The sequence below is a fragment of the Palaemon carinicauda genome, chromosome 12 (assembly GCF_036898095.1).
Source record: "Palaemon carinicauda isolate YSFRI2023 chromosome 12, ASM3689809v2, whole genome shotgun sequence".
Lineage (NCBI taxonomy): Eukaryota > Metazoa > Arthropoda > Malacostraca > Decapoda > Palaemonidae > Palaemon > Palaemon carinicauda.
Genome location: NC_090736.1, coordinates 158,881,663 through 158,893,483, shown reverse-complemented (window position 1 = coordinate 158,893,483; position 11,821 = coordinate 158,881,663). Strand labels below are relative to the sequence as shown.

The 11,821-nt window shown below is 35.0% G+C and overlaps 1 protein-coding gene across 1 annotated transcript; it reads right to left on the bottom strand.

The window, feature by feature from the left end:
• Positions 1 to 3,289: 3,289 nt before the first annotated feature.
• Positions 3,290 to 4,261, bottom strand: LOC137651164 (uncharacterized). Its single transcript, XM_068384304.1, has one exon. The coding sequence runs from the start codon at positions 4,259 to 4,261 to the stop codon at positions 3,290 to 3,292; it is 972 nt and encodes a 323-aa protein (XP_068240405.1).
• Between the last annotated feature and the right edge of the window lie 7,560 nt (positions 4,262 to 11,821).

Below are 11,821 nucleotides of genomic sequence, written 5' to 3'. Positions count from 1 at the left end.
ATGAAAGATATGTGGCAGAAGCGGTAAAAGATTGTTCGGTAATGTTGTAGCATAAGAGATTTTTTGTTGTAAAGAAAGGGAAGAGGAATTTTTAGAAAGCAAATATAGTAGATATTGAGAAGGTCAAGTCTAATCCTCCAGGAAGAAAAATAATTTCCACAAGATTAATGGCAGAGGCGCAGTCTTCATACGTGGCTCAACGTACTGTGCTGATCATTATGTGTATGTCTAAGAAAAATTAATATTATGCATCTTATGTAGGAGTTTTATTACTATGCCATTAGATACAATGTGAATAAGGTGGTCGTTTGTCTTTTGTCTTTGCTCAAGAAACGATTTTAACTTTGAAATCGAATTTTCATAAATAAACACAACCATTCACCTTGCACGCATCATGCACGCAATATATATAAAAAAAATTATGGAAATTTCTCTTCTGAAACGAAAGATTGGTTATAAGGTGAAAAGTAAACTTTTTTTTTTTTATAACAAATATAATTTCCTTTAACAGTGAAATTGAGTTTAAGGATAAAAAACCCTCAAAGGGTTTCATTTTAGTGACGAGGGGTAACCATCATGTCAATATCGCCAAGATATTGATATCTTTTTTGAAGGGGTTAAGGAAAGTAACTTTTCCTATGTGTCAGCAATCAAAATATACTCATCAAGATTATCGATTCTATTTACAGTAGCTATTCAGCAAGTGTGTTATAATTGAATTCATTGAAGGAATCAATGTTCAAGAGGATTTTAAGACGTTTAAATTATAGATTGAATAACGTCCATTACTGAGCCTAATGACACCATAATAAATGAGTATGATAAGAGTGATTGTTATCTTATTTTTCTATCACAACCAACGTATTGCAGATTAAAAAAAAGATAGAATAAGAAATATGCATAGAAAAACAATGGATTACCCCCCCCTCTCTCTCTCTCTCTCTCTCTCTCTCTCTCTCTCTCTCTCTCTCTCTCTCTCTCTCTCTCTCTCTCTCTCTTAAATCACCATTCTGAAAATCCCTAGACCTGACGAGGACATAACATCCCTGGATATAGACAGCTTCTTTTCTTGAAATCTCAAAATCTTCTTGAATAATATTTTCAGATCACAGACATACTTTCCTCCGGACTTTATCAACTATTAGAGAATATTATGTCGGGTTGTACAATAGAGGTTTTTTTTCACACCAGAGGGATCTATTTCAACTGTGCTAATATTTAAAAGACTGATGTACAGAAGATATTTTGCGGTAGTCATCGAAAGCCTGTGTAGTATTCACAACAACAACAATATCAAATACAGCCATTTCTAGCCCACTGCAAGTAAAGATCCTCATATAAATCCTTCTTCATGTATGGTGTTTGGCCAGTGTTCATCATCAGGTTAAAATGAACGAAGAACTTACGGAAAATATTCTCAGTCTAGGAACAAAAATGGTTAACGATAATAGTGGCCTAATATAATCTTGACATATCATTTATGCGATATATAAAACCAAGTTTGCATGATTTAAATTATCCCAAATAACTACCCAGGTTGCATATCTTTTTTACTTGTAGATTAGAATAAAAATAAATGCAAATAGAGTCACATGTAGAAACAGTAATGCACACACCCACTCATATGCACAAAACTTAGTTGTTTTCTTTCTTTTCTCAGGAAGTGAATGTTCGTTGCTAATGGATGGAAATGAGAAGTTTGTGTTCTCCGGGGTAAGGATGGAAGCTGCAACCAGCTGATGGTGAAACGGCTGTTGATCCAGACTTCCTCAGTGCTTCTTGTGAGGGCCACAGGTATGTTTTGAGGGTGCCATACACTATTGGGGTGTCTCCTTGTTCACAAAGCCAGTCGGAGATTTCCGGGAAGGTGCCCTCGGGTATCGCTGAGAGAACATAATCTGCTGTAGTCGTCACTCTGGGGTCACCAATATGACTGGCCAAAGGTGAGATGAAAGCAACTGAGTAACTTTATTACGACACATCGAGTATATATGCACAATAGGTCCTGGTAAGGTCACAAAATACAGACATGCTATTTCTTGTCAAACCGGCAACTGGTTTTGTTAACAGTTACCAAAGAAGTATTCAGACACGTTAAAAAAAGTTGCTGTCAGTGCGAGGGGAGAGAGAAGATACAAAGGATGATATATACAAAAACGAGAAATGTCATGTGACACACAGGTGGTATAGTACCCAATCATTGTGGTGAAACTAAAAAAAAAAAATTAGGGCCACATTCGGTGCAATTTCATTCAACCTTAAGCCCTCCTGCACTAGCTTTGAATGAGACCAAGTTAAAATGCTGAGGATTTTACTAACTTACTTAAATTTACCATGAAGTCAAGAAACATTGCATTTTTATTCAACATAATTGCAGTTAAGAAACAATCAACTATATTTCCTGCACCAATTCTTTTTAGGTGATCCAACACGGGTTCACAAAGATGCATTTAAAAGTTTAACACATATAATTAACATTTAAAGAACACAACAATCATCCAAGTTACGTTAAGAAGCCAGAAAACTAACACGTTACTGCATAAATTAACAAAACGTTATGTTACTTCGATAAAAAAAAAAAAAAAAAAACATAAATGGCAAAACAGGATTCCAGAATATTCTTATGAAGTTACTGCAATGGCGACGACAATTCACGTGGCTGGATTCTACAAGAACTTCTTCTTTTACTTGCCTTCGTGGAGTCAGCTGCTAAAAAACCCCAGACCTTCACCTTTCCACCCTAGAAGAAAACTCGGGAGGAGTATATTGCATAACACAGTTGTCACATCTACAAAATTACAGGGTTAGCTAACAAAAATCAACTTAAAAACAAACATCAAGTACTCTAATCATAACCCAGCATACACAAAAAAAGGTGTTTCGTCCAGAAGGCAAGCCTAAATTACTGGCATATGCCCTTACAATAAGAAAATAATATATATAGTCTCAACAGGTAGAAGTTTGACAACACTATAATGATACGTCATCTAGTTTTATATAGATGGACAAAAATTAAAAAAAAAATGGTTTATTACTTTGAATATCAATGTACTATTTTATACCAACTCATTGCTATAGTTAATATAATAAAACTACTTCTGTGGAGCACAATAATCATATATCAACGTATTTTCTTAGAAACTGCGAAATACTCCAAAACAAGTACTCATAAAAAACTAAGAAATTTTATTCAAGGGGAATAAATGGCAATTTTTGACAATCTCCCCCCAAGAAGAATCATAATATCAAGTAATAATAACTGCACCCAAAATTTAAATCAAATATACATTTAGAGTACATACACAGAAATTAAATCCTTTCTCTCTTGATCACAGCGAATTGCTGCTGCACGCCGAGGTCTAGCACCATTCAGAGGTACACTGTCTGGCTCTGGAGTTAAAACACTATCAAAGTCCATCTCAGGTAATTCCAGAAGTACGAGCTTTGTGATTGATATCATGTATAGTATATCATTCACTCTCACTTCTACAGACGTAATCACACCATCAGACGACGGAAACCGCTGGGTAACCCTACCCAATGAGAGGAGGGATCTATAGCCTTTACCCAGATGATCTTCTAAGTCTACCATCACTATATCCCCAACTTTCACATTTGCAGAGAGATTATTACTAGAATTATTATGTCTCTCTCTCAAGGACACTAAATAGTCTCTTTTCCAAGAGTTCTCAAATTTTCTTAGCACTGATGATAATCTAAAATATTGTGCTCTAAGATCTCTAGAACCCATGAAATCTGGGTCATCAGTTGCTGAATTGTTAAGAGGAGGGGAAATACAAACATTTCGCCCATAAAGTAACATGGAGGGAGTCAAAGCCTTACAATCTAGATCAGAGGAGAGATAAGTCAGTGGTTGAGAATTTATCACAGCTCGAAACTTAACAAGTAGAGTTCTCAACTCTTCAAAGGATACACGTTTGTGATACAAGGCCTTGAACAGACATCCCTTTAGAACACCAACAAGGCGTTCATAAAAGCCTCCGGGCCAGAGGGCTCGCGGTGTAATGAACTTCCAATTAACACCATTTCCTTCAAGGTATGACTTTACCTCTGGTTCCTCCATAATTTCCTTCAGGAAATTATTAAATCCAACAAAATTCCTACCATTGTCAGATATAATCAGACTCGGCAGAGAATGATACGCTACAAAGCGTCGAATAGCCAGTAGGAAATCGGAAGCAGTCATAGAATGAGTCAATTCAAAATGAACCGCCTGCTCGTAGTACAGGTAAATAGACATACAAAGACCTTCTCCTCCAAGCCATTCTCATGATCAAAAACATTAATAACACCAGTATAATCAATTCCTACTGATTGGAAAGATCTATCATATCTCACTCTTTTTGTGGGTAATGGTGGGGGAGGAGGCAAACACAACAGTTTCTTGGTTAACTTCTGACACAAAACACAATTGGACAGAATTTATTTGATAACTTGTCGTGCTTTAGGTACCCAGAAGGTTTCTCTTAACAATACCAGTACAGAATTGAAACCACAAGGGTGATGATGTCTATGAAAATGTTCAACTATCATCACTGTTAAATAACTTCTGGGAGGCAATAACATTGGCCACTGAGTATCATTAGACATGGAAGTGTTTTTCATGCGACCCTGAGACCTAATGAGATTTTCCTCATCAACAAACAAGTTTAACTGATTACACAAATTCTTAATATTCATGGACACTCCATGTGAATTCTTATCACAGAGGTACATTCTGGTAGTAGAAAAAATGTTGCTTCTGTTCAAGGAGGACAAGTGCTTTCATTTCGTTAACATCAAACTTAGAACATTCACTTCACTTATTAAGAAAAAGCAATATTGACCTCATGATACCTTTAAGCATACTTAAATTACTGTAACGTGGGATGTCAATTAATGGGGTTGGAGGGTGAACAAACTTAGGTTCTGAAAGAATTGAATTACCATGCACGGTTTTTGTAGCTGAAGATTGGGGGTAATCACCAATTAAAAGCCATTTAGGGCCATTCCACCATAGGGAATTTTGAGCTAAATCTTTACTATTACAACCTCTGGATAGAATATCAGCTGGATTATCCTTAGAGGGGGTATATCGTAGAGGAAACTTGAATTCATTAAATTCAGTAACTCTGTTTCGTACATAGGGAATTTTACTATCATTGGAGTCACTCCAGAGAGTGCAAGAACTCACTCTTCGATCATCAAGTTTCGCACCCAAGGACAAGGCTGTCAATTCCAAAAGCGGAATAGTCTGTTTAGGGTTTGGTGCCACTTTACACTTACTGACCAGTAAATTGCTTACACTTCTCTTGAAATCAATCACATAGGCCGCAGCTCCACATGCCTTGTTAGAGGCATAAAAAAATACATGTAAGTGGGAACATTCTGGATGTACAACAAACCAAGGGAAGTTTAAACTTTCTACATTTCTAAAACACTTGCAAATTTCATCAAACCTTGAACACAATGATTTTGGCAAAGGGTCATCCCACCCATAGTTACTCCTCAAACATTTAATAAAATATTTACCTCTCACCTGTATTGGTGACAATAATCCTAGAGGATCAAACATCTAAGCCACTACCGATAAAACCTTTCGTTTGGTTAAAGGTCCTTTATACTCACAATTTACTTCCTTCAGTGACATCTCATCTTGTGCTAGATACCACTCTAAACCCAAAACGTTTACTCTTTCTTTGATACCATCTATGGTTCAGTTAAACTCTGAATCATTACTGACCCATTCTTTCAGAGGCATATTAGCGTCTTCAAGAATCGCATTTATTAATGGATACACATCCATCAAGACCGACACATCCTTTTAAGTATTACTAAAATTAGCTGCATAGAAATTCTTCATCAGAGATGATGCAAGGGGATTACCATGTAAAGATAAATGATGCAAGAGCGTTTGCTGCAAGAGAGAGGGGGAGCATGTAGCTCCAAAACAAACTACAAAAAACCTGTAAGTTACAGCTGACTTCAAATCTGAGGGATTAGTTATCCATAGAAATCTGCAATAATCACAACAGTCAGGTGAAATGCCTATCCTCAAAAAGGCTTCACTGATATCTGAAATCACAGCTACTGGGTTTGTACGGAAACTCAACAGGGCATCGAAAAGTTTAGTAGTTAATGAGGGACCAGTTAATAAATAATCATTTCAGGAAAGTTCTCCTTTAGCCTTTGAAGAAGCATTAAAAACTATTGGAATGGGAGTTGTTTCTGAATCCTTCATTACAGCATGGTGGGGTAAATAATGTCCTATAATAGGGGAGCCTGAAGGAATTAATTCTATAAACCTAAACTGAACGTAATCTTTGATAATTTTATCATAATGAGCATACAAGGAGAGGTCAGATTCGAATCTATGTAATAAGGAGTTTAATTGACCAATGGCTATTCTATAGTTAACAGGAGGTCTACTTTCATCTTTAAATGGTAAGGACACTTCATATTTATTGTCAACTTTTTTTACTTTATCCTGAAAACGCTTAACTGATTCTCTTTCTTCAGGATAAATTTCAGATTGACGAAAACCAACACTTTCTAAATCCCATAATTTTCTAATTTCACAGCAAGAATCAATAGGGATTTCCTCTACTTCTATTATTGAACAGCATACATTTTATGTAGTAATCTCATTAGATTCTACATCGCCATAAGACCAAATAGGAAGAGGTCCAAAAATTAGTGCACCACCAGAACTATTCAATATCTGTATTCCAGAGCAAATTTGATTGTTCTGAATGAATTTTCCATAGTAATCAGCTCCAATGACTAATTCTATACTATTTACTTCATCTGAATCTAAATCATTATCTCCTAATTTTATGCCTTTACTCGTCAAGAACGCAGCTGACTTACTTAATCCTGTGGAATAAATTCTGGAATTAACTCTATCGAATGCAATGGCATTAATGACAGTACGAATCTTACCTAGTCTCACCACAACTCTTACTATATTACAATTAACTTCCATGGCATCATTGCCAAATGGTTTTACCTTTAAGGCTAATGTTGCTATTGACGGTAGACTAAGCTTATGGGCTAATTCCTTTGCAATAAACGTTCTTTGCGCACCAGAATCAAAGAGTGCTCTCTCAAAGGAATGATGTCCATTCCCTGACACAATTACATTAGCAGTAGGAGGAGCAGTTGAAACAGAAATCTTATTAGTCTGAGAATGATCAATTCCCAGAGAAGCAGTCATAACTACTGGGTAATCACCTTTACTAACAGCACCTTTAGAATCATTATGAGATTTCCCATAATTAATATTTGATTTACTAACATTAGTACTATTTATACTCAACTTTGGAGAAGCAGGATTAACAGGGTTTTCTGTTTTCTTACAAAGCATCGGATAATGAGGCCCATCACATATATATCATTTCGGCTTATTTTTACATTCAGGTAATAAATGACCTCCTTTGGGGCAAGCAAAGCACAATCTTAAATATTTACCTCTGTCCCTACTACTATCAATGGATTTGAAAGTCTTACAATCACGAGAGGCATTTTGCGATGAGCAAAACACACAATTATTGTAAGGATACTATTACTAGGTTTACTGTTACTTGGTTGTCCTCTCTGCATGTTTTGCACATTTCCGGGAATCACTTTAGAATAGTTACCCTGATCCCGCTTTCTCTTATTAGAATTCTCACCTTCGTAACAAAATTCCATTAATTCACAAACATATTTCAAACCTGAGGAAATTTGCTTTAAATCAAGAGACATGCTATCATGTTTATTACCTAAAGCCTCATGTGTTTCAGATGGTAATTTCTCGCATATTATACTAGAGAAAAGGGGGTTCATGGACTCTACATCTAAATTCAATGTGTTCATTTGTAAAATAGTATTCTCATATTCAAATTTGAACGTGTTCAAATCCTCTATTGTATGACCGGGAGGGACTAAATGTGTTAATTTGGACATAAGTCTACGTTTCAATTTTTCCATATTATCATACTTCTTCTTAAGGGTCTGAAGAGCTATTGAATAATCGGCATTAGTGACAGTCAAACCTTCTATGGCTTTAAAAGCGTTATCCCTTAAACTAGCTCTGAGTGTAGAAAACTTAATCACATTGGAAATATCCTACGATCGTGAACTAAACTGTTAAATATATCCCAAAATGCGACCCATTGTTCTTCTCCACCGCTAAATTCAGGTATCTTAATTGCTGGGAGTTTAGGGGGATGGAGAGGGTTAATGGGAGGCGAAGGAGGAGGCAAAGCGGGCCGTTGATTTATATCTCCCGTGTCAATCTAGCTCATAGTTTCCTGTGTAGTAGAAATAGCTTTCCTTAAACATCTAGTTATTGCTCTATAACTTCTACATAACCTCTCATATTCACTATCCTGTGAAATAATCGTCACATTATGTGACCAACTATCTTCAAAACGTTATAGACCCTCAGTAAAACAACGTTCATACATTACGACGGTTGATTTTGGTGTATCGGTATCACCAATGCAGCTACCTGCCTCATCAAGAAAATCTTGTAAGGAAATAATATCCCCTTCAATAACTACCCTAATCTTGGAATCCATTATATTGTTAATGGATAAATAAAAAAAACTTGCACAAATATAAAAAAATGTATGGAAAATTATCTAAACCTGATTGAAATATAACATCCACTAAATGATAGATGATTTGACCACGTGCTCTTCATCAATTCACAAAATACATCTAGTCACGAAAAACCTAAGTTCAAAAATGGCTACGAAACTCGACAAGAATTTCTTCACAGCGTAATCACTAAATGCGAACAATAATGTTCCATAAACAACAGATTACTTGGCAAAACACTCAAAGTAATTCAATACCTTACCCTGCTCACCAAATAGCTTTGGACACTTGCCAGCTATACTAAAATGACTTTAAAGCCAACCATCAAAAAAGTGAACTTTAACGCAAATTATCTTTAACATCCAAAAAAATCCTTTGTGAATCATTATGGCATCCGGTTTGTTCGAAGGACCATTGCAAAATACTACTACTACTAGTAAAGAATGTGGTGAAACTAAAAAAAAACTTATGGCCAAATTCGGTAAGATTTCATTCAACCTTAAGCCCTCCTGCACTAGCTTTGAATTTAATAACTTAAATTTACCATGAAGTCAAGAAACATTGCTTTTTTATTCAAAATAATTGCAGTTAAGAAACAATCAACTATATTTCCTGCACCAATTCTTTTTAGGTGATTCCACACGGGTTCGCAAAGACGCATTTAAAAGTTTAACACATATAATTAACATTTAAAGAACACAACAATCATCCAAGTTACGTTAAAAAGCAAGAAAACTAACACATTACTGCATAGATTAACAAAACGTTATGTTACTTCGATAAAAAAAAAAATAAAAACATAAATGGCAAAACAGGATTCCAGAATATTCTTATGAAGTTACTGCAATGGCGACGACAATTCACGTGGCTGGATTCTACAAGAACTTCTTCTTTTACTTGCCTTCGTGGAGTCAGCTGCTAAAAAACCCCAGACCTTCACCTTTCCACCCTAGAAGAAAACTCGGGAGGAGTATATTGCATAACACAGTTGTTACATCTACAAAATTACAGGGTTACCTAACAAAAATCAATTTAAAAACAAACATCAAGTACTCTAATCATAACCCAACATACACAAAAAAAAAGGGGTTTCGTCCAGAAGGCAAGCTTTAATTACTGGCATGTGCCCTTATAATAAGAAAATAATATATATAGTCTCCACGGGTAGAAGTTTGACATTACTGTAATGATACGTCATCTAATTTTATATAGATGGACAAAATTTGCAAAAAAAGGTGGTTTATTACTTGGAATATCAATGTACTATTTTATACCAACTCATTGCTATAGTTAATATAATAAAACTACTTCTGTGGAGCACAATAATCATATATCAACGTATTTTCATAGAAACTGCGAAATACCCCAAAACAAGTACTCATAAAAAAACAAGGAACTTTTATTCAAGGGGAATAAATGGCAATTTTTGACAATCGTCTATTTTAATACATCTAAATCATTTAAATCATACTGTAGCATTAGAGTACGGATTATCCCATTATAATACCTTTACTTTCTATAACATACCAAATTGTTTGGTAATATCAGTGTTTGGAGCAGTCATTATAAAAGAAATGGCTACCATCCTGAAAATATCCCAAATTACACTTCACTATTGAAAAGGATCTTAATATTTCATGACATATATTGTAAAAACACTTCGAAACTCCATGCTAATTAATTTGTCTGTGACACTCTAGGCTGTACCTAAGATTATGTCAATAGGATTAAAACATTTCGATTTTTTATGATATATACGCAACGTCTAAAAAAATATTTTCTAAATAAGAGACTGGTGAGGTTGGCATATTTTTTAGCCAAATAAAATTATTTATGGCTCACACTTTTCAGGAAAAGAAACATATTTCAGCAGTTATTGAAAAGTTTTCTATTTTTCTATTTTCTTAAAAATTAAGCGTTATTTTATCTCTGCTGGTCGATACTTTTAGATTCCATTGTAACCAGAATAGTATTCATTATCTTTAAATACGTATGAATGTATATTTTACAAGCACACACTCAACTATACTGGACAAATTCACTCATGTGGATGTTAGAGTAGTCAAGAATAAATTTATGGAGAAAAACTATGACTATTAAAAAAGAGAGGGGAAAGTAAATCAGTTGTAATGTGGTAGTTCTCAAATAGTTATCAGAAGGAAATTTGTAAGTATATACAGTAAAACCACCGGGACATCACTGAAGTCTTGGGTCGATTAAGTAGCCAGTCTGAAGGGCAGTTCAAAGGTCAGGACAGAGAGAGAGAGAGAGAGAGAGAGAGAGAGAGAGAGAGAGAGAGAGAGAGAGAGAGAGAGAGAGAGAGAGATCTAATTTTTTTACAACTTCAAAGATGGTGATAAGGAAAATGCTCATGGAACCGGCCGTTATTAATTTATGGATGTAAGAAGGAAGAATATTGGCTGACCAGGATCTACTTGGTATTTCTGATATAGGGAAAGACTCCGAATGAATGGGTGAGAGAAAAGATTTTAGCTACACATGAAGTAAAAGGATATGTAACTGGCAAAGAGTTATAAGTGGAAATAATATCGTATTTGGTATAACATGTATGGTGTAAAGGAGAGATATATGGACACATTGAATTTGTTGGAATCAGGAACAGGTGTTTGTTAGGAAAAAACAAATACATCAAATATTTCAATGTAAATGGAACAAAATTTTAGTGTGTATACATAGAACGAAAAATATAATGAGAGAATGAATGACTCTTGCCTTTTATTATCACAAATAGTTATATGATAGAATCTTTGAAGCAATATTAGGTAACTCTTATAAAGTAAATCATATAGTTTTCTCATTATGAGTAAACAAGGATTAGATTATTCTTTAGAGATCTAATTTCGGAATAAAAACTCTCAATAAAAGTGACTTTGTCTCTCTGTTTGTGGTTCTCGGTCTCTTAATTCAGATCCAGGAGGACATCAGGCAGCATTTCCTACAATGAACTGCTTTCAAATTAGGTTCTTTGTAAGTTGATCGGCATACATGTATTGAGAAGCCATTCATTTAGCTCCAATACACCGTCTCCCCCTACTCCTTCGATCTGCATAATCACTGTTTTCACATTCCAAGTGATGCCATTATCGTCAGCTCTGATTAATGGGATAAAACTTACTCACGGGGGGAAATGAAAGCTATATTTCGTTTAATTTTCTTTTATGCAAGAATATTACTTGGAGGATATGTTGTTAAAATAACTAATGAAATCGATTCT

Coding starts and splice junctions, on each gene's coding strand:
- LOC137651164 (XM_068384304.1), bottom strand. CDS start 4,261: ATGTCTATTTACCTGTACTACGAGCAGGCGGTTCATTTTGAATTGACT.